Source organism: Setaria italica, chromosome IX (assembly GCF_000263155.2).
Source record: "Setaria italica strain Yugu1 chromosome IX, Setaria_italica_v2.0, whole genome shotgun sequence".
In the NCBI taxonomy this organism is placed as follows: Eukaryota; Viridiplantae; Streptophyta; class Magnoliopsida; order Poales; family Poaceae; genus Setaria; species Setaria italica.
Genome location: NC_028458.1, coordinates 52,853,250 through 52,876,760, shown reverse-complemented (window position 1 = coordinate 52,876,760; position 23,511 = coordinate 52,853,250). Strand labels below are relative to the sequence as shown.

The 23,511-nt window shown below is 43.5% G+C and overlaps 3 protein-coding genes across 3 annotated transcripts; 2 read left to right on the top strand and 1 right to left on the bottom strand.

The window, feature by feature from the left end:
• Nucleotides 1–1,949: 1,949 nt before the first annotated feature.
• LOC101769745 (microtubule-associated protein 70-4) lies at nucleotides 1,950–6,835 on the top strand. Its single transcript, XM_012848680.1, has 10 exons — nucleotides 1,950–2,186; nucleotides 3,923–4,008; nucleotides 4,364–4,429; nucleotides 4,532–4,702; nucleotides 4,803–4,973; nucleotides 5,052–5,207; nucleotides 5,291–5,437; nucleotides 5,535–5,606; nucleotides 5,713–6,359; nucleotides 6,525–6,835. The coding sequence occupies exons 1-9, from the start codon at nucleotides 2,081–2,083 to the stop codon at nucleotides 6,271–6,273; spliced, it is 1,536 nt and encodes a 511-aa protein (XP_012704134.1). The 5' UTR covers nucleotides 1,950–2,080; the 3' UTR covers nucleotides 6,274–6,359; nucleotides 6,525–6,835.
• Nucleotides 6,836–7,979: 1,144 nt separating this feature from the next.
• On the top strand, nucleotides 7,980–10,931 carry LOC101769344 (cysteine synthase). Its single transcript, XM_004985128.2, has 6 exons — nucleotides 7,980–8,255; nucleotides 8,352–8,426; nucleotides 8,744–8,887; nucleotides 9,166–9,621; nucleotides 9,703–9,938; nucleotides 10,370–10,931. Exons 1-6 carry the CDS (start codon nucleotides 8,031–8,033, stop codon nucleotides 10,587–10,589), a joined length of 1,356 nt encoding a protein of 451 aa, XP_004985185.1. The 5' UTR covers nucleotides 7,980–8,030; the 3' UTR covers nucleotides 10,590–10,931.
• A 183-nt stretch (nucleotides 10,932–11,114) lies between these two features.
• Nucleotides 11,115–13,466, bottom strand: LOC101768935 (pentatricopeptide repeat-containing protein At4g16390, chloroplastic). Its single transcript, XM_004985127.3, has one exon. It carries the CDS (start codon nucleotides 13,404–13,406, stop codon nucleotides 11,337–11,339), a length of 2,070 nt encoding a protein of 689 aa, XP_004985184.1. The 5' UTR covers nucleotides 13,407–13,466; the 3' UTR covers nucleotides 11,115–11,336.
• Between the last annotated feature and the right edge of the window lie 10,045 nt (nucleotides 13,467–23,511).

Sequence of the window (23,511 nt, the reverse complement as noted above, 5' to 3'; positions counted from 1 at the left end):
GTTGAAGTGAAGTAACCAGTTTTATTTTAACTGAGCATCAACATTTTCGTTTGTTTTTTATGCCTTTACTGTACACCTACTGGAGATCGAGCTAAAGGAGTCCTTGTAGGGGTTAGCACCGCGAACCTAGTGCTGCTTTTTAGCTACAAGTAAGAAGGTCATAGTGGAACAAGATTCTTTCTCCTTTTTATCCTTGCAAAAGAGAGGTGTGTGGGTTATAAACTTATAAAGGAAGAGTACTTTTGTGCTAGCGCCACGAATATCTCCTCAAGAAATGAGGGAAAAAGGCTATCATGAGTTATATTTTCTCAGTCTGACCTGACAAATCATTTAGCACCAAGCTTGCAAATATGATAATGCTTACAGCTATGGTTTTTTTAGGGAAATAATTGCTTACAGCTATGTTGATCAGACTAGTCAAGAGACTCCAGTTTCTAACTTCTTTACTAATACTGGTTGCTGGAGAAGTCCAAAACCACAAGAAAATATCCACAGTTCCACACGTTTTTATTTGCATACATCTTATCCAGAGGTTTCATAGTTGTTCAACTAATTAGTAAAGCCGGTATTACCGTAATAGTTGGAAAATGTTATAACAATGAAATATGCACATAAGCTACTAACTGTGGGGTTAACTCAAAAGCCATGGTCCCATGGGAGATATAAATAAGTTATTGGAAAAGGGCAGAGACCACAAGAACAGGTCCACGCGTTCTGAACACCCACAATAGATTGATTTGCCCAGATTTCACCTACAGTTCCAAACTATTTGACTTCCCTGCATAAGGTAGTTACTAACTTTATCTTGGAAAATATCTGCGGAGGAGATGTACTGATGAACTCTCTTAATAAAAAAAGATATTTCACGACTTTGAAATCACCAATAGTTACAATCTTTATCTCGGAAAATGATTTTAACTGCAAAATATGCACACGGACTACCCCCCCCCCCCCTTCAAAATAAAATATGTGCATGGCCTACTGACTTATAGGTTTATAGATTAAGAGTAATCACAAGAGGGGTAGGTTAGCACTTTGTTGGCTAGATCCACCTTGCTAAGAGTTTTTTTAGTGTCCTGAAAGTGCCAAATTTTTTTATAAGAGAAGCAAAGCCTCCTCTTCTTACCTTAAAAGTCTCTATGCCCTCAAATCCGCAATGCTTCTCCCCTCTGCCATTTGGAACCTTGGAGTTTATCCAATGAGTAATTCTGTGGCGACACAGACGACAAAGGGAAGGCTCCTTCCCTAGTCAACATCAGCAATGGGGCATTACACGCTTCAGTGTGCATCAATATATCTGTGGTTCCTCAGTGACGGTTACGATGCACAGCTGCTTTTGGTTTCTGACGGGGTGCAGTGCATTGTACCTTAAAAGCGATCCTTTTGTGCTCAGCTAATTATTAACAATATCCATTGCTCAATCAACGTTGCATTTAACACATTGTCCTGTCACGCTGTGTTCACAGAGAAGATTGATCCTCTTTCGATTAATCATGTTCAGTTTGTAACAGCTCGAGACCTTTTTGAAATATCTAACCACTGCCACGTTACTGCCGTACTCATGTGAATTCTAGCAGTAAAAGATGAATATTGAAAGTATGGAAATTGCACAAATTGGTATATATACCAAACCAGCGCATAAAAATGTCCCATTTCAGCAGCTCATCATCTGCTGATTATGCTTGCTTGGATCAGATGTTTGTTTTGCAGTGTAACTCGGTTCCAAGAAAAGGTCACCAAAATCGGCGTCACTCTCATGCCAGCTCTGTGCTACACGGGTGACTTTGGGCCACGGCTCCATTTGTCACCGCGGCCCGGCCGCCGTGCCTTCTCTTCAAGCGCACTCATCCGGCCTCCACTCCTCAGGTCAATTTCCCCGCGTAAGCTGAATGGCGACAATGGGGTGCTCCTGAAGAAACCTGCAGCGCATATAATCCCAACCACACCGACTGGTTTGGATGTGCAGCTCTTCTTCCTATCATTAGGTGAGAACAGCAGAAACTGCTAGCGCTATAGCAGCCAGAGCTATAGCTAGCTTGTGGCCAAGCCTTCCTTATTAGCATTGTGGGGGGAGAAAGAGATGGGTAGCTTGGGAGAGGTTGATCATGGCAAGGAGATGTTCCATGGCCATTGCCACTCTGATCCCGTCGTCGACGAGCTCAATCGGCTGGAGAATCTCCTCAGAGGTTTGTTTTTCTACGTAGCACATATGCATGCATATGATCGTAGTAGTTAGATAATTATATTGATAAGTGCACCATCATCGTCTTTTGTTATGCTACACTTTGCTTCCATAACTCCACAGTGACGGTGCATTGTGCAACATGAATCATGGATAAATTTATCATGATCGTGCTATTATGTAGTATATATGAATCATGAATGAACTTTGAGGAATTTGCATACTTCGTCTTCCTGGTTCCAGTATCAATTCCCTATGAGCTCCAAATTGATGCCCCAGTTTGTGACCTGGAGAGAGGGCCTAGAAGCCCCAGAGGAACCTGTACCATGCTGCTATGCACGTTTCTAGATCCCTTTTCTTTTGAAGTAATTTACATTTGCACAGTTATGACTAAGTCTGACAGTAAGGTTGGAATCTGAGAAGGAGGTTTTCATATAGTTAAAAACTGCAAAGTCTAATTAAATAAGTGCACCATTTTACCCGAGTGCATGACTGTCTTGGAAAGATATGTCAGTAGAAACTTCTGACAACCTTGCTGCTGCAACTTGCAAGGTTGATTAAACTGCCTGATCAATCAGTATGAGTGAATTCACCTTATTTAATTCCATGAAAAAAGTAATAGTGCGTCAGTAAAAAATCATAAGTCGTTTCAGTTCCCCTCCATATTTAATATCTACTGGAATTAACTTGGCAGACTTGTGACGCAGTAAGCAGCATGCTGAAAATAACTGCAGAAGGACGATGCATGAATATTGGCTACTATGTAAAGCAAACAAATTTACTTTAGAAATACCATTTTATTCAATTGAAAAAGTTAAGCATGCTCGCTTTGGATGGCTGCGATTCTAGACTCTAAATAAAAAGCTTTAGTCAGATAAAACAACCTTTTCTACTGTACAAAAGGAAACACAGTGGTACAAGTAACCCTATTCCTTTAGTTGGTGGAGAGAATTGCTCAAATTCTAAGTTACAGGTGTGACAAAACCTTGGAAAATTTCAGTGTATGCGTGGTTGGTAGGATGTCAAGGAATTGAATGGAGAATAAGCATGCATAGTTGGTAGGATGTCTATCGGCACCCATTCTAATTGATTCATGATTTTCAATTAAATGTAACCCAAACAATAGTTGTAGCCTAGTTATCATCAAGAATTAAGGACAGTTATTTGTGTCTGTTGACAGTGCAGGGCCCTTGTGGTGTTGTGACCTATGAGTTACACAGTTGATTCGTATGCAAATACTCCCTCTGTTTTAAATATATGACGTTTAGGACAAGCTAATTAGTTCAATAAACAGAGGTTGTAATTTTACATGTTTTTTAATTGCTATCGACTTTTAACCCTTTTGCAATTGTGGATTCACCCAATCTGTTTTATTAATTATTGTACTGCAAGGTAGAATAATCATATCTAACTTTAATGTTTTATAATATCCGTACTCTGAGCTTTTCAGTGCAGAAACTCTCTGTCCAAATCGTTTGTTGTCACATGTCTTATTCAACCACTCCACATCTATCAAATTACTTCTCAGTGACTCAGAAGGGAAGGTGAAATAAAATTTGTAAAACTTAATAATCTAACCAGAGCCAGTTATTTATTTATTTGGCTATGCTTTCCAAAGGGTAAGCGTCAAGTAGAACCACGTCAGTTTTCAAAGAATATATTTTTAAAAAAAGTTATTTCTATAAATATAAAAAAGGTTTATCATGTCTATTTGAAACTAATTTTTAGAGTTCCATGCAGAAAAGGAGCGAGAGCTGGGACATGCATACAGTGAAATCAAAGGCTTGAAGGTGACCGAAGCTCTGAAGGACAAGGCTATTGCTGAAGTAATTTGCTCAACGAGTTAAATTCCAGCTTGAGTTTATTTTCCTTTTTCTTAAAGGGTTGCAGGAACTCTTATCATTCATTAAAAGAGAGCTATATTGTTTAAAAATTACATCACCCCCCAAGGTTGACACTCCAGGAGGAGAAATACCAGACACCTATGCACCAACACATCAAACAAATCTTGGGCCTCACCGAGGAGGCATGGACCAAGAAATCACCTAGCTACTCAATTACTTGCAATCCCTTTTGCTTGACTTGCTTTGCATTGCCCATTGCAAGCAAACTTCCACTTTCCACAGCAAAGTTATTGATGACTAGTCCTTTACTGTATTGACATTCCTTCGTATTTTGTAGCTGAGCAAGGAACTAAAGAAACAGGACGAGAAGATGAGAAGTTTGGAAAAACAGCTTGAGCAAAAGGTTGATCAATTAGTTTGGTTTTTGCTGCTTATTATTTTGCATAGAAACCGAAGTCTGCTTTACTATTTCTCGTTGTTGTAACAAGTTTACTTGATCTGGCAGAATTTGGATGTGAAACGACTAAGCAATGAGCGTAAAGAAGCACTTTCTGCACAGTTCGCTGCAGAGGCAACACTAAGAAGGATCCACTCTTCCCAAAAAGACGAGGAATCAGTTCCCTTCGACGCCATCATCGCACCCTTGGAGTCAGACATAAGAAAGTACAGACATGAGGTAATCTGAAACTCTGGATACATACTTTCACCATCAAAACCACTTACAAATGTCCATAGTTACATAAATTCTTGTGCATGGACGCTTTTCTGGTCGCTAGATTGCAGTTCTCCAGGATGACAAGAAGGCGCTAGAACGGCATGTAAAGTTGAAGGAGGTGGCGCTTGTCGAAGCAGGGAATATTTTGCGTAGCGCACTTGAGAGGGCACTGATTGTAGAGGATGTTCAGAACCAGAACATCGAACTGAAGAAACAGATGGAGATATACCATGTACCTACATTAGCCCTCGTTTAATTGCATAGGAATTAACTTGTGGTACTAATCCTTCTTTCTTGTATTCACCTGTAGGAAGAGAACAAATTGTTAGAAAAGGCTAACAGGCAGAAGGTATTGGAGGTTGAGAAGCTCACGCATACCATTAGTGAGCTTGAGGAGTCAATTCTTGAGACTGGTGAGGTTGCCAATGCAGTGCACTTCTATCAGAATCAGGCTGCCAAGTTGAATGTAAGTGCGGAACTAGAGAGCAAGTAATTTAGATGTTGGGTTCCATCAGTTCCTTGATTATTCAGATGATATTATAATTGTAGGAGGAAAAGAAAACTCTTGAGAGGGAGCTAGCACGAGCCAAGGTTTATGTCAATCGTGTTGCATCGACAGCGGCGAACGAATGGAAAGACGACTCTGATAAGTTGATGCCTGTCAAGAGATGGCTTGAAGAACGAAGGCTCTTGCAGGTACCCTATGCTGTGTCATATTTTGAAGCGATGTCATGATACAAAAAGATGCTGTTGAAACTGTACATGGAGAACTAACCATTTAACAATCATGCAGGGAGAGATACAACGACTGCGTGACAAGATAACAATAGCAGAGAAATCTGCAAAGATTGAAGCCCAACTTAATGTAAGCAATCCTAAATAGCTAGTATTTTTTGTACTAAATGACTATTTCAATCAATTTAAACCATCCAATCCTTAAAGCAATTTCTTTAATTTCGGTTTGTTTATAGGACAAACTCAAAAGGAGGCTGAAGTCACTCGAACATGACATGAGAAATGAAATATCCAACTCATCTACAAAGGATATTAACAAAAAAGTCACTACCAAGAGATCAACATCTCAACCAAGACAACCCAACACAGCCAGAGTGTCACCTCAACCATCCTCACCTGAAGCCATTGATAGGAGAAGGCCAATATCTCAACCAAGGCCGTCAATAGCAGGGAAAGTGTTGAAGCAACCTAATTCAGAAGCAGAATCTGCAGAGAAGACTAGGGTTGCTAAGAGATTCGATAGCCCCAGAGCAAGAACGGTCATTGCCAAGGGTGAACGTCCCACGAAAAATCATCTGTGGGCACCAAGAATCAAAATGCCCTCTGATGCTGGGAAAGAGAACAAAGAACAAAACCCAAATCCTAAGGCACATCTGAATGTTTCACATTCACAAGGGCAGAGCGACACAAAAGTATTTGATGGAAATGATGAATGTGGAGTTCAATGTAGCGAACATCAAGAAGCTATGGAAAATGAGAGGAACGCAAACAGCTCCAGTGCTGAACGTAGCCCTTAGGACAACAGCGCAAGCTCCGTCCTTGGGGACTTCCTTTTGCAACAGGCTACGTAATAGAAGTGCAAATAACATATTGTCATGTACAGGTATGCGTTCTCAATTCACCACCATGTGATTAATAACCTGAATATTTATTTTTCTCTTTTGAGACAATGGAAGGTGAACAGTTGCTTCCAAACATTTTGCACTAAACCTAATTACACCTACATTATTTTCAGCTGACATCGTTCGTTTTTCTTTGTTTCTTACAGATGCAACATGTGACTTATTTTAAAAAGCGTGTGCCAGCTGTGGTGTAATTTATTCCATTTGGGAGGTTGTTTGAACAACAAAGCCAGCAGTTGTGTCGCCACCTTATCTTGTTTCTTTGTAATCCTCTGTACACATAAGCTATACCTCAAAGTTTACAAATGTAATTTTGTGTGACTGCTGAAAAGAAAGAAATCAGTTTGTGCCCTTTTTTGAGGAATTGTTTATTTTGTCGAATAAGAGTTGTTACTAATGTAATGGAACCGTAAAAAAGAAGTGAAGAGTGTGACAATGAATCTTGGTGTTTTCGTTAGCTCCTCTCGTTTGCTATTTCCATATGTTATGAAACACATATTCAAATATATTAATATATTAAAATTTTCGTCTAATAAATTGAGATAAATAGAATTACAAACGATAGAAAGTATATTACCATCCAAAATATCACTATTTTTTGGTAAAAAAAATTATTTCCATGTTTTAAGAAGAGCACGTGTTCATTTTTTTTGTTGGTTGACGAAAATGATACTTTTTTTAAGAAAACAGGAGGGGCTTTGCCTAATTATATAAAGCGTTACTTTTATATAGTAAGAAAAGAGGTTAAATTTTTATTCCTAGGCAGCCCACAGTGCATCCATCATTGGGTCCGCTGATTTTACCACAACTTCCATATTTGGATTTGCTTTAAAGTTGTTTTTTACCTGTTAGAGCATCTCCAAAAGTGTCTAAAAAATAAAATCCTAAAAACAATTGGTTTTGGATCTTGCCAAAAACTTTTGGGAAGAAAAAGAAACTCATCACCCAACAGTTCCCAAAAACTATATCAAAAAATCAACAATATGTGGACAAAAAAAAAACTGACGGCACTTTTCCCATGGGCGTTGCACGGATTGGGTGAAAAATAGCTCATGTTGATGCTCAGATTGGACGTGCAAAAAAATTGGGCAGTGGTTTAGACAACTGTCGGAGTAATGTTTTTCCTTCCCAAAATCGAGTTTTAGTAATATATTTTGAATATTCTTGGAGATGCTCTTAGAAGACAAAAGAAAATGGTTATGAGTTCATTATCATTCCTAAATGTAGAATCCCCCCATCCTAAAGACACTCCCTTGTCCGATCCCTTCCACCTAACGCAGATGCTCCACTTCAGTGCTTCACTTCCTACAATCCTACCTGCTCTCTTCGAAATGGCAACGAGATTCCTCTCTGCCATCTTGCTCTGTCCACCAAGCATGATCAACACCAAAATCTATGTTACTGGTCCCACAAAAAATAATTCCCTGTTGCTCGATCTCAGGCTTAAAAAATTTCTAGCGAAAGGTTTTTTTAGAGGACGATTGAAATAACTGAACCAACCGTCACAGCGCGATGGGCCTCATCGCTCTTGGGCTCATGGCCCCATCTCTCGCATGAATAATACGAACCGAGTCCGTGGTTCCCCCTCTGGCCCATTATACCGCAGCTCTCGAGACGCCCGTTCTCTTCTCTCGCTTGCTCGCTCGCTCGCCATGGCGGCGGCGACGGCGGCAGGAGCAGCCGCCGCGGCCGCCGCCGTATCCCTGATAGCCTGCTATATCATCTTCCGCAGTAGCACCCCCAAGGTCCCGTGGGCTCGAACAGCTAGGCCCTCTCGCACGAGCGGCCGGCGGACGCGACGGAGGGGTCTCGTGGAGGCCATCGGCAACACGCCCCTCATCCGCATCAACAGCCTCTCTGATGCCACAGGGTGCGAGGTAGGCATGTAGATGTTTTATATGTTTTTTCTGCGCTCTGCTGCCCGAGCAAGTTTTGGAGGTGGCGAATTGCAACTGTTCTTCCTTGGGCTGCAGATTCTGGGGAAGGCCGAGTTCCTGAACCCGGGAGGCAGCGTGAAGGACCGCGTTGCGGTGAAGATCATCGAGGAGGTAATTTCCGCAATTCTATTTCGATCGAAAAAATGATTTGGTAGGAGAGGAATAATTGCAGAGTTCCTAGCGAGAAGTCGTAGAATTGGTACTTAGCATGCATAGATTCGTTGGTAGATTGAGGACGTCTTTTAATTCTGGAGAAAGCATGAAGCTTTTAATTTCGACCTCATGTATCCAATTGAAATTGTTCTCTAAGCACAGTCATGTTCTACTTCACCTTTTTAGTTGGTGGGTCATAGGATCCTAGTTATATCCACTCATTGTTCCTACTTGTTCCTTCAACTTAACGACACTAGAGCTTTTATCATTCTCAGGCTTTAGAATCTGGAGATCTCAGCTACGGTGGTACTGTAACAGAGGGGAGTGCTGGAAGCACAGCTATTAGCCTGGCTACTGTTGCTCCAGCTTATGGCTGTAGGTGTCATGTTGTTATTCCTGATGATGCTGCCATTGAGAAGGTAGGGAAGTTATACAATTTCTGAGATTTTTTTGTTTTGCTTCTTACAACATTCTACCTTGTAGCATCTGTTACTGCTACTTGATTTGTCTTTCAATATGACCAGTTCAAGTGCTGAACTGTGTTAGATGCTTCATTGAGCATTTACGCTAAGACTGTCATAGGCTAGTCGCTGTAATTCTGCACGAGGTTATACATCTTGGCAGTCAGCAGTTCTCTGTTTGAGTGTTCGTTGCTTTGCTCCTGTTCATGTAATTTACTTATGCTATTGTTTTCCAGTCTCAAATAATTGAGGCGCTTGGAGCTACAGTTGAACGAGTGCGCCCTGTTTCAATCACTCACAGAGACCATTTTGTCAATATTGCCAGAAGAAGGGCATTAGAAGCAAACAAATTAGCAGCAGCGCAGAGAGAATCAAACGAGACACAAACTAATGGTTTAGCACATGTCAATTCGCGTGACAAGTTAGAAACTATGCAGAGAGAGTCAAAAAAGACACAAAATAATGATCCAGCACATGGCAGTACGGGAATGCCGCACAGAGGGAAATATGATCCAAGCTCTGATTCAAAAGGAGGTTTCTTCGCTGACCAGTTTGAGAATATGGCAAATTACCGAGCACATTATGAATGGACTGGTCCTGAGATATGGGAACAGACTAAGGGATCCCTTCATGCCTTCATTGCTGCAGCTGGTACTGGTGGCACCATTGCTGGAGTCTCATGCTATCTTAAGGTTATATGCTTATTGATTTATTTATTATGTATTTTCCTCTCTGGTAAACATCTTTCTATAACTATGATACCCCTTGCTTAGGAAAAGAACAGGAACATTAAATGCTTTTTAATGGACCCGCCCGGATCTGGTCTGTTCAACAAGGTTACTAGAGGGGTAATGTACACAAAAGAGGAGGCCGAGGGAAAAAGGCTGAAGAACCCTTTTGATACTATTACTGAAGGAATAGGAATCAACAGGGTCACTAGAAATTTCATGATGGCAGAACTGGATGGAGCTTATCGAGGAACAGATAGGGAAGCTGTCGAGATGTCAAGGTAACACAGTTGCAGGGTTGAAACTTTTTGTCAATGGTTAGAAGTTCTGGGCACGCATAAAGTTAAGCATTGCAATTTTTGCTTAGTATAACCTGTTGATATATTCAACTAGAGTGTTTTTTATTCTTTTATGCCATTCCACGTATCTTCACCTGTTGCATTCTGCCTTTATTTTACCACAACAATGCCTTTTGATATCTGTTTTGGACCTACGAGTTCTCATCATGCCTTATGTGGGACACCCCAACTTCAATGGAAGCAATGTCAACTGTTGGATGAAGCATTTTTTAGAAGTATTAATCAGTGTATCCACATCTCACTTGGTGCAATAAATGGAAGTCTTGTGTTTTTGTTAGACGGTTTAATATTTAATCTTACAGAATTGGATGAAAAAAATACAGATATCTGACCTCAGTTACTTGGAAACTTAGGTTCCTGCTGAAAAATGATGGACTATTTGTTGGGAGTTCTTCAGCCATGAATTGCGTTGGAGCTGTAAGAGTTGCTCGAGATTTGGGTCCAGGGCATACAATTGTGACAATTCTCTGTGACAGTGGGATGAGGCATCTAAGCAAGTTCTTCAATGACCAATATTTGGCTGATCATGGATTGACACCGACAGCCACTGGTCTGGAATTTCTCGATAAATGAGCAAATTTCACGGGGAATTATCAAATTCAGCAATGTTGCCATGCTCCGTGCAACTGGGATGATGCCTTGACAGAGGGTGAACTCTGAATGGCTCACAGCATGAGGATGCATAAGCGAACCCTAATGGATGAAGGATTGATGTATGTTAAGGGCTAATAGTAGACTAATAGGCACTGCCATTTGATAGTGCCATTTGATAGACCTCTGATAGCTAGTTTTCTTTTATTCTTGTTGTTTTGATATATTTATTGAGGCTGTATTCAGTAAAGAATGCTGCATTGGGCATCTTTACTGCAAACAACTGCAATATAATATACACGTTTCCTTTCTTAAATGGTTTCATCAAGGAGCTATTCACCAATTTTACACTCAACATGATATCACTCCGCTTCAACACTCTACTTTTCATTTTTACTCGCTTGGTGTTGATCAAGTTTTGCTTCCCAATACCTAAGTGGCTAAGCATTTGTGTTCTGAAAACACCGTAGGTCTCGTTTGCATGCAGATATGTATAACATGCTAATGTTAAAAGAACAGTTGTTAATATCTCAATTGAATGATGAGCTGAAGCTGGTATTCCTTGGTCTGTGACCATCTGGATGAAAGCAGTAGAAATGGACCTTTAGAAGCTACGATGAAGCAATCGAGCATCTACCTGCAGAAATCTGTCGAGGTCGAGGAGGTATCGGATGGGAGAACACCTGCAGATTACACAGACAAATCCTATGTATCCCTAAATTAACCAGTTTACACAGCTACTAATTCAGACGCCTTCTTGATCTCCAGCCAGTGCTTGGCAGCAACGCTCGTCGTCAAGAACCAGCCGGCCTTGTCGGGTGCCTCGTGGAACGGCGCGTCGAGCTCCTTGAGATGCGCCTCGAACATGGCGGCCAGCCCTCTGTCCGAGTACGTGTTCTTCCCCTGCCCCGTATGGATGCCCAACAACGGCGGCAGGCCCTCGCCGCCGCTCTGCAGCGCCGTGTACAGGTCGTTCATCCAGACGTGCAGCGTGGTCAGTGCCGCGCCGACGGAGAGGCCCCTGAGGTGCAGCGACCACTGCGTCTGGGTCCGCGTCTGGATGTTGGCGTAGATGCCGAGCTGCTGCGCGGCGTCGAGGAGCGCGCAGGCCTTCTCCATCTGGTTCAGGTTCACGCACAGATCCATCAGGCTGTTGCAGTAAGGCATCTTCACCAGGCCCCGGGCGCTGCCCAGCAGCTCACTGGCAGCTTCCCTGAAAGATCCAGAGGAGGCGCTCCTATCCACCAGAAGCTTTACCACGGCGCCAAGCTGAGCATTGCTCCTCTCGATGCAGTCGATCACCTTGCCCAGTTCTTCATCCGGCGTGTTCCCCGCCACGCTGAGAAGGCAGCCGCAGAATCTGTCGTCGGGGCTGATACCGAGCTCCTCGAGCATGCCAAAGGATCTGACGACATCGTCGGTGCGTCCAGCTTTGCCGTAGCACCGGATGAGTGAGGTGAGGACGAAGATGTTCGGCTTGAAGCCAGCCTCCACCATCTCGTTCAGTACGCCCTCCGCGCCTAGGACGTTAGCAGTGGAAGAATACAGAGTCACCATTGATGAGTAGCTCCAGCTATCAGGCTTGGACCGGGCATCCATGGACGCTTTCATGTCCCTGAAGATCTCCTCAGCCTCGTCGACGTAGCCAATGTCTGCGCACATAGATAGGAGCATGTTGTACAGCACCACGTCGATGTCCATCACCTCGTCCTTCATCAGCCGGTACACGGCCATGGCGTCCTCACCATAACGCGCCCTGGTGTAAGCGTGCAGGAGACAGCAGTATGTTGCCTTGCTGGGCTGCACCTGCTGGTCAACCATCTCCCTGTGGATGGTCTTCACCACCCATGGCCGCATTGCGCGGCCCATGGCGTCCAACATTGTGTTGTACACAACCTGGTTTGGCTTCACCCCGGCCGCCTTCATTTCCTCGAACACGTTGAGTGCACCGTCGAAGTTGCCGGTGGTCGAGTGTATCTTGATCACCGTCGAGCAGATCACAGGGTCGAGCTGCCATTTCTCCGCGCGAGCACGGTCGTACAAGCGGAGGGCCGCCTCGGCTTTCCCGGCGCGGCCGTACGCATCGATCACCGCGGAGTAGGTGAGCATGTCCGGCGAGCACCCGAACTCCGGCATCTTCTCGAACCACTCCACGGCCTTGCTGGGCAGGCCGCAGGCGCGCGCGCAGCTGATGACGGTCGAGAAGGTGGCGTTGTCGGGCTGCACGCCGTCCCGCAGCATCTCGCCCCAGAGCTCCTCGGTCTCGCTCCAGCGCCGCTTCTTGCGCAGCAGCTTGAGCACCACGTTGTAGAGGATGACCTTCTTCCGGATCTCGGCGTTCCTCAGGAACCAGCGGAGAGCGAGCACGGCGGTCTCCGGCCTGGCGGCGGCGGCCGTGTTGAGCACGATAACGGCGTCCTGCTCGGAGGGCGGCTCGGGGAAGGCGGCCTCAAGCGCGGCCGCCACGGCCGCCTCGGCGGGCTCGCACGCGCCGAGCGCCGCGGCGGCGGAGGCGAGACGCGAGCGGCGGCCGGACCCGGCGCGCGCGCGGACGACGTCGGCGGCGCGCGGGCTGTTGGGGTTGACCCAGAGGTACCTCGTGTTGCTGCTGGGCCTGCTGCCATTCGGGCTGGAATCAGAGGGAGGCGCCGGGTCTTGTTGGGGAGGCGGGTCCTGGACGGAGACGTGAGCGGCGACAGGGGAGGAGGGGTTCTTGGGGTGGAAGGAGGCGGAGATTGGCCGGTGAGGCCATGAGGGGAGGAGGGAGGACGGCGAGCGGCACAGAGGCAGGGAAGCCATGGGTTGCTGCCTGCAGGCGCCCCCTGCCCTGCGGAGTGGATTGGGGTGGGGTGATGGGGAGGGGCCGGGAGCGTGACGAGTGATGACGCAGCTGGGCCTTTCTGTTTGTCAGTCTTGGGACCCACGTGTCAGTGGGCGTGGGGGATGGGAGAGGTTTGTAACAGAGGACGGCGTGCGAGAGAGGCGGTGGCTCTTCCTTCCCGCCGCTCTCCTGAGACTCTGAAACTGCAAGTCGCGCCGCCCGCCTGAATTCGCAAGCCAATCCACGGGACTGCGCTGCCGCCGATCCCACCTCCGTCCTCCTCCCGCCCGCTTAGTCCCCCCGCCGTGCGTTTGCCTGTCCGCACTTAACCAGGCGACGCTTAGTCTCCACCGCCGCGGCGGCGAGATCAGCGCCCGCTTTGCGCAATCGCGCATGCCCTACCGCCGCTTGCCGTGCGATGCGGCCGCGTGCCTCCCTCTTCTGCGCGCGTGCGCCGATGCAGGGAGGTGGTGGAGGGTGCATTGTGCGATCTAGATTATGGAGGATGGGGTTTGAATTTGGTGGCGCGTGTGCAATTGATCGCTAGATAGAAGAGGCACATCTCTTTGTCCAAGGAGAGATACAGTAGGAGGGAGTGCGGCATGGGATATTCTTCGGGCAAGGGGGAGCGGGGAGCCGGAAGAGGCGCGCGGGCGCGTTCGTGAAGACGAGGCGGCCGTCGCCGGAGCCGGACGGGAAGGGCTGAGTTTAAGAACAGTTTTCCTTCTAGGGGGTTTTATGAAAATAATCGGATCGCGATTATTAATCGCGATCCGATTTAGGGGCTTTTGTGCAAACATTTTGATCGCGATTAATAATCGCGATCCAATTTAGGGGTTTTATGAAAATTGTCGGATCGCGATTAATAATCGCGATCCGATTTGGGGGGCTTTCTGAAAAAATGTATCGCCGCCGCTGCCGCCGCTACGGCCGGCTCGGAGCCCCCCGAATCAGCGTCAGTGCTCAGGCCGCCTCCACTACATGACGCGACGGCTATCTCACTGGTTTCTCCATCCCCCGAACCCTAGTCCGCATCCTGCTGAGAAGGGGGGAGGCCGCATCGTCGGCGGCCTGCGGCTGCGGCCATGGAGTTACGCGCCACAAGCTGCAGGCCAGAGGCAAAGCATCCGTGCCAGCGCAGCCAACTACGCCGTAGCTGAGGCCCTCCAGCTCCTCCGATGGCTCACCTCGGTGGAGGTCTGGTGATTGATGGGTGTTCTGGATTGTGATCGAGTTCGGAAGCCTCATCCCTTCGCCGTAGCGTAATCATTCGTGGCAGAGGATCCCAACACCTGCAAGGGAAGTATGGCCAATCACCATAAGGAGAAATTTTCCTGTGTCCTCGGTAAATTCGCTGCTGAAATTTTCCATGCCTTACAAAATTATGCAACGTTCTGAAAATGCTTCCTTAATCTGCCGGCCAAGGTCCCAGCATCTGAACATCTTTGATTTGCAGGTTTCTATGATGAGTTGTGTGGTTCTTCATTAGTCACAACTCACAAATCACACGACCCGTGGGACATTGTAGTAAACCATGCCAGAAATTTAGCATTCACATCGAGTTGTTTAAGGACTGAGATGGGCTGATTGGACAAAGAGATGGTGCCTCTTCGATCTAGTGATCAATTGCTGTGAGATCGCACAATTGCACACGATTGCGATTATTACCATCAGCTCCCTCGAGGGTGCGCGCCAGGTATTCGATGAAATAGGCCCGCCCCGGAATGGCTCATCGGTGTTTCGCGAGTTCTGTTGATACTATGATCAAATTCAGCGTAAGGTGATGATTTTCTAGCACACCATCGCCCATTTTCCTGCCACAGGTAATTTAATAGACTCCATCTTCTAATTTTTGTTGCGGGTACAATGCAGTCACGTACTCATGTAGGAAGATTAACCACCTTTTCCTTTTTCGATAATATAAACTGCAATCGTCTAAATAAAATCCTGATATAGTACGCTTCCTTTGGAATACAATAGATGATCTGTTTTAAGTTCACAATCAACTTTCTTCGTTTATTGTCGTGCACCTTTTACTTTCCTGAAATTTGGGCACACAGCAATCAGGCAAACTGTGCTTACATGTAGAATTACCTACAGTCAGCACCCAAGGACGGTTATTTGACATTGTAATTTCCAAATAGTTGAAGTTCCACTTGTTGCGCTGATTGCTGAGGTTCTGTCAAATTGATTTACCTACAAGTTATGACTTCTGAATTCTGATCTTTGTTTGTAGGTTCATAGAATCATTGAGGTTAATCTATTGGTTAATGGAAAGCGGAAACATGTAGTTAAATTCCCAATGCACTCCATCTAGAATATCCATTTTCTCTTTTAGATTTAAGCACAGCATATACCCACATGCTGTGATATTGCAATGGCAAATAATGATAGAAATATACTGCACTTACTGCTCCATCTTGCTCTTGAGCATTGCTAGAAAGCAACCTTAGTGGATTATTGGTTACAGAAATTCTTTTTGCTGGGTCAGCCATGAAGTTAGAGTATATCACCTACCTTGGTATCTGTTTTTTTTACGAAACATTGTACTTGTACACACAGAACCTGTGTTGAGTCAAAGACTCAACAAGGGTAACCTTGGTATCTTAGAGGTTACTGTTGCAGGATGCCCTAATCATACACACACCTTCCAGCATCAAAGTTTCATTCGACTGTGAGCCTCTTATGATTGATCTTCTCACATCCATATAAAATAAAAACAAAGCAAAGAGAAAAAAAATCAGAATGTGTACACAAACTTCTTGCATTGATCTATAGATTTTCTGGCAAATATCGCATCTGGTGATTTATCTTGCATTTTGGTTACTTTTTTTGTTCATTCTAATAGGCTCAATATACCTAAAGGAACAGAATGCAATAGGAAAAAAATGCTTGTAAACCATGTCAATGAAGACATAAAAGTATTGAGGCAGAAATTCCTGATTTTATTTTGAAGTACTTGCAATGTGCAGTATTGTGTAAGAACACTAACCTATCATAGAGGCAGTCCGTTAACAGCTTCATTGCTCAAGCATTATCTGATTTTCGCTGCTGCTAGAGAACCAAAAGCAAGATTCATGGAAGGGTAATTCATAAGAGATCATGAGCTTGGCAACTTCAATAACAAGCAGACAAGCAAAATTCGCATGGAGATCTAGTGATCGGTCAGACTTATGAAGTGACTTGCTTCCAGGCATGGTACTTGGAAGGTGTTTACTATCTATTGTTGCTTGCTAGGCAGCAGACCACTAATGAGTAGAAGCACCTAAATTAGTAAGTGGATATTGTCTGTACAGTTTCAAATACTGATTTGGAGTTTGAATAACATAATATCACGACAAGGATCAGTACTGTGAGTACGAACAGGTAAGATGGGAAAAGGAAAGCTATGGGCCTTGTGGAACATGTAACTCATGGTTATGGGCCATAGTCTAGGTCCATTCTTCAACGAGGCTTCTAGTGATTTCCTTCAATGATGATTGGCATCCCAAGGAGGTAGAGTTTCGGAACTTCTGGTTCAATTGCATATTTCAGTTTCCAAGTGGTTAATAGTTTTTCTTGTATTGGTAGTGGAGGAATGCAGCTAAATGATGAAAAAGCACACCTGCTTGAAACTGGAAGCCTGTATAAGTATGTGGTAAGCATCCTACTAATGGAGTTGCATAGGAAATAAAGCATGGATCATGGCAAGAAGGTGTGCTCCGTATTCCTTCTCTAATGATGCAGACCCATTTTTTTTAAACTGCTCAGTTTCTTTTTTGGAAAATCACATCTGCCTCTTGTATTTTGCATACCAAATAGCTTCCGTTCCAATTCTTCCTGCTGCTATGTAGTACTGAGAGCTGAAATAACACAAAGCCAGTAGCACTATTCTCTATGCAATCTTGCATATAATCATTTCAGTCACATCCAAGAATGAACTCATGTTTATCATGAATATTGATTGTTGCAAAGAGTGGGAAACATCATCACAAGTTCCGTACGTCTTTAACTGCTCTGCTGAGAACAGAATGTCAACTCATTCAATCAGTGAAGTTCCCTTTTTCTTTGTTACATCAGTGATAATAACTGCATAGCAGTATGATACAATGAAGCATTCAATCATGTTGCTGAATAGTGTGTTCCATTCATATCATTCTTAATCTTGGTGCTGGTGAACTCATTATTCATTAGCATCTAAAAAATATTCCATCAAGTTGATATATTTTTTAGTCCATTTATAGTAGTATCAAACACTGAAATCTGGTTTAGTTTGGCTCCCGTATTCAGAACATATTTATCACCATAATGCTCTGTGATTGATATTAATCAGCTTTGCTCAAATGTGTCTGTCTGCTTAATAAATCACAAAAATTAGAACTAGGTACTTTGTAAGGATCGATGGCCCAAGAAGGGGGGTTGAATTGGAACTTTTTTTAATTTCTAGAAGAGAAAAACAAACCTTAACCTAGATAACTAGTGATGCCCAAACTACAAGGTTCAAACCTATAAACTAAGCACACTATCAAGGATAAAACCTAGCAATGAGCACACTAACATATATATTGCAACCTAGGCAAGATATGAGCAAAACAAACACAACAAGAACAAGAGCAAAACAACAAGTAAATTGCAGGAAGTAAATGCTCAAAAGAAGTGCTGAAACATAAAGAGAGAGGACACGAGACAACCGGATTTTTTTCCCGTGGTATCGAGGAGTTGACACTCCCCCCTAATCCATGTTGGAGCACCCAGTAAGGGCTTTGCTCCCCCTCAAGCCACCAACACTTGAGTGCTCACTAAGAATGTCCCTTCTCCATCTCCGGAACGGTGGACTTCAAACCGTGTACAAGATCTTCCTCTTGGAGCTCCCACAATCTCCAAGAGCTCACCAAGAACCTCCGAATCACCAAGACGACGTCAACAACCAAGAGTAATAAGCCTCAATGCTTCACTTGACCAGCACTAAGCTCAGCAAGGAACTAGATGAACACTTATCACTCTCAAGCACTAAGAGAAGTCCTTAATTTTGCAAATCACAAATCACTTTTGGCTCTAGCACACTCTCACTTGATCATGGGCTGCTTGAAGTCTTCAGGGTGTCAAGAGCAGCTTAAATAACCCACGAGAGGGGTATAAATCGGCTAGAGAACACCAGCTAGCCGTTAGAAAAGTGCTACAAAAAAACACACCATCGGATGTTCCGATGGTTTCCATCCCTGGGGCGTCGGAACATCCGGTCACTCACAAGTTCAAATTCTAGCCGTTAGAAAAGTAACAGTGAAAAGTTCATCCGATGGTTGCTCCGACAATCTTGAGTTGGGCATCGAATCATCCGATGGTGAAGAGGGTTTGGCCAAAAACCTTCTGTAAATTTCAATTGAAAATATACTTGCTCCGACGCAATCATCTGATGGTTATACGCAGGGCGTCGAATCAACCGGTGCTGAAGGCCCAAAACCCAGAAACCTTATGTAAGTTTCAATTGAAAATATGCTTTGTCCGATGGTCTGTAGCAATTTGTCCCATGGTAGCATCGGAACAAGTGATGCCTCCCTCCAGAGATTCCAGCCTTGGATAATTCATCCGATGCAACTAAAAAATAGGGCGTCGGAACATCCGACGGTCCCCTTATCTTTATAACTCATCCAATTCAATCTCCTTTGAGTTTTTCATCGATTTCTTCGCTTATTAAGTTCTTCCATGAGTTATTTGAGCTACCAAGTATCAGAGAGTACTGAGTGTGCATCATTTTCATGGCTAGCTTCACATGATCAAGCTACTACCATCGAAACCCCTCTTAATAGTATGGTCCATGAGCTACAAACTAGTAAAACCTATATTCACAAGTGTCCTTCATCTCCTTGTGACACTTAGTTCTAGAAAGGTCCTTAGCCTTGTCGCATTAGCTCCATGTCCATTTTTTCCATTCAAATTAAGGGCCACATTCCAATATACTCATGACGAGATAACCAAGATATATCCGCTTCAAAGCACACGGGTTAGTCACAAGCATAAGGTTGTCATTTATCACCGAAACACACCCTTACCAAAGGTGCGAAAGGGCCTAGATGACATTTAGGTGCTCCATACTTTCTCGCACAACTGGAGGTACCATGGCCATCTTCAATCTTGTGTATGCAAGCACTAAGCTATGCTAGTACAGTTGTACTAATTTCCTTGCTCTATATTACCTGTGAACAATATTGTCTAACTTTTTGCAACCATTGAGCAAATACTCTCTACTATCTATTGCAATGGAGACATTTAAAATACTTTTCATTATTTATCCTTTGCAAGCTTCCATCTTTAGTGTTGCAAGAGGTCCTAGGACCGAGGGCGAGCTTAAAAAAAGTGTGAATTACCTATGTTTTTGCAAACTTCATTTTCAACTCCACCATCTGCAAGCAGGGTTTATCATCGAAATAAAAGTTGTAAAAGGTTTATTTAGTTTAAAAATTTTACAGAAACTTAAAATGCTTGAAGACTTAGCATAATGGTGATTGCAGATATATGCGTGGCTTGCACATTGGATTCCTGTCAGTTGAGGGAATAAGGAACAAGGGTCCAAGGTTTTTGGCGTCTTGCTATGAGGATACATGATGCCTTCACCTTCACTGTACCATTGGTGTATATCCACACACTCCATATATGTATGCCTGACTGAGCAAAAACATTTGTCTGCGGCTGCTTTAGCATGCCTGTGAAGTCACGGTCGTTGACCTCTACTCAATTTGGACTGTCTCTACTTCTGTAATTCAAAATATATGCAGTCAACTTAGGAGGATGCTTGCTATGGTGATATGACCTTAAGCAGTCATATGAGCCCACAAGCTTAGCCCCAGAAGCTTTTTAAGCTCAACATGACTGCAGCACTAGAAACTTGATTCAAAGATGTGTAGCTACTAAGAATTGCATACCATGAAATCTGAAGCTTAAAGTACTCATTGTCTCAGGGAAGTTATTAGTGTAGTGGGTTACCGTGACTTTGAATTGACAGAAACATTTCTTGTCACTGTACTCTCTTACACGGGACATGTTGCTTCAGTTTCCCTTTACTGATGTTGGTTGGAACTTAACTAGCCAGTTACTATTTGGTTTTCTCGTGTGTATCCAGAACAGAACACCAGTCGCTGTAGGAGAGCTGCACTCGCATCACATCGGTCATACTGGACAGCACAGCTGCACAGGGCCCCTGCCCTGACAGGGGATGGTGACCAGTATAGATTTGTGTTTCTACTATGGTAAGCACCTGTTAACTCTGACCTTAAAACACATACTTCATCTGCTTTGTTGCGAGATGGAGCTAGAACATGAGTTTTGGTGCCAGGAATTCGTATGGGTTACTTCTCTGCTGCTACCTGCTGTTTACATGTCCAGCTTTTTGTGCGTGTGCCCGATCAGAAGAACCAGGATTTAACCGGTGCACCCTGTGCCAAAGTCTTCCATCTAGTATACAAGCGATGTACAATCTGTACTGCCATCTTCTACTGCATTAAATTTGTGAAACCCTTTTTGATGCTGGCGTGATGCATGGCTCTTGCCTTCAAATTTCAATGTCCCAGGCCTACATATACTCACTTTCAAATAATTAACTAGGTTGAACATGACTTTTCAACTCTCATTGCAACTAAGATTAAAGTTTGGACTTATCTGTCCATAGGCAGGGATAGGTGGTTGCAATATTGAGCTATACATGCAGCATGATACAAATCTGTGTGGTTGCAATATTGGAGAAAATAAAGGCGCGCTGTCCAGGCAAGGACCTATCTATGGTATAGGAGTAAAAGTCTAGCTGTAGTATAACATGGAGGTAGTACAGTTGCAGCATAGGTAGAAGCAATATATTGGGCTAGCTAGGGCTGCAATTTCGATCTTGTCTTAGCAAAATGCTGGTGATGTCCTGATGGGAGGTCTGTGCCTTAGGTATTTCTTTTTTTTTTCTTGGCTTTGTTATCAACCTTCACAATTGTACCTGCTTTGGATTTTTCATCTCATGGCATTGGTTGCATGTTTAACCGAAGTAGCGACTCTTGGCATTTGGCAGTGGAATATTCAAGGTGTTCATTGCGTTGATGATTTACTTTACTTAATTAATAACATGCTGCATGTCCAAGCTCCAAAGGATAGTACAAAGGTTTCCCTGCATGAAAGATAGAAGTGCTGGATTCTGTCTCCAGCATTTTTGAATATTGTAGGCAGTTCGTATTTGCATGCAGGAGGGAGAAAACGACACATCCTGAAGTTGCTTTGGATCTATCACCAACAATAGTGACAGGAACGACAGTAGGGGTCTCCCCTTAGCCCCCTACTGTTTTCGCTCAAAAACAATATATATGACAGGAACGGCAGTGCAGCAGAAACAGGAGCAGCAACATCAAAAACGATAGCATTGGACATTAAAAGCTCCAAAGCAGGATATTCATATGATACCCTACTCTGAGACCACTTGCTTAAGGCAGGCAGGGTGCCAGCCACCTGTTGCATAGTTGGTAAACATTCATTTACTCCATAGCCATTTTCGTCATACATGTACATGTACAGTTAAATAACCAACTGCTTCATGGGTTCAAGTACCAGGTTATTAGTTATACTAGTCCAGCTGATAAGTAACAGTCATTCTATGTGTTTGCTGGTTGAAAATCTGTTTTATTTTCTGTGGAGCGTTATTTATGTTCCTGGCATTCAGTGTGTTTTTCAGGTTTTACCCTTATTTTTCCTGGATGTGAATGTGTTGTAGTTGTACTGTTGCTTTCCTTCTTTATGGTTTATGCAATATAATGGCATGTACTTCTCCTGCATGTTCAAGAATAAAACAACAGTTGTTTGGCCAGAACTGCTAGCGGATCAAGCAGTGCTCTCAGTACAGAAACGAGATCAGTGGCAATGATTCTTTTCTGACCACAACTCAACAATTCTAAACATCGAGGTAAACACTTCAATGTATCTACTTCTTCTACTCTAATGTTGAAGTTATTAAGGTGAATTAATCTTCTGTGCTGTATCTCTAGCTTCCATCTTAACTAAAGAAAACTCACACCAAACAGGAACTCTCTAGTCTTATATCATCACTAGACATGGGTTATCCTTTCATCCCGATGGTCTAGAGCTTCATCAAGGGTGAAACTACTCTAGCTCTAGGACATCGTCAGGCTTCAGGTGCTAAGAGGCCGTGATCCTAGTTATATGGCACCATTTTCATATACCAACAGTACAAACCCAATCTTTGATGGAATTAGTGTGTGGGAGTAACCAGGGGGCTGCCTTTTCAGATCAGGTCATTTTTTATGACCAGCTTGATCTGTCATTTCTCATGTGCCCTAGTCTTTCTGCACTCCTTATCCCTTCTGCTCCCTCTTCTCATACTTGTACTTTCCTTTGCCTTTCCTGGTTGCAAGTGTGTAGGTACTTTACTCCTTTTGTATATAATATGAATTGATCCTTTTGTAGGACTGATGAATTTAAAATTCTATAGTTGAACTTTTTAGATATAGTCAACACTGCATATCTTCAACTTTTCATAAGTCGCCATCTTAAGAAACCTTTCCAGTAGTCAACTGATAAGAGTATATATCTTTTTTTATGATCTCTCTCTGTTCAGTTCTCTTTAATATCTGTGTATATATTAGCTGTGGAAATTCTTACCATATATTATTATAAAGCACAGCCTTATATATTGCCCATCCAAGAGCAGTAGACCGCACACATACGATACGCACACTTAAAAGATAAAACTTGTGGGCCTTCAATTTCTCTTTTACCAATTTCATCTTTTATTTATGCATCTGTTTTGGCATGCACAGTATGCACACACCTGCAGACTGTCAGCAAAGCAAAACAAAAGGTAAAAAAACGATGTATGCTCTCATCTGAGATATATTGTTTTGCATCTATGTGGTATGTTAATTCACTCGGAATTTGTGAAAGATGCTTTAGCCTGCAATCTGTTTTGCCTAGGACGCTTCTACAAATTAAAAATAGGCTAACATCAAACAAGAAACTCTTTCTGATGTTAGCCTTTTTTTTGGAGCCTAGAACATTTCAATTTTCAAGTTCCATGACATCTACAGTTGAGTACAAGTTGAAATGCATTGATTTCTTGTA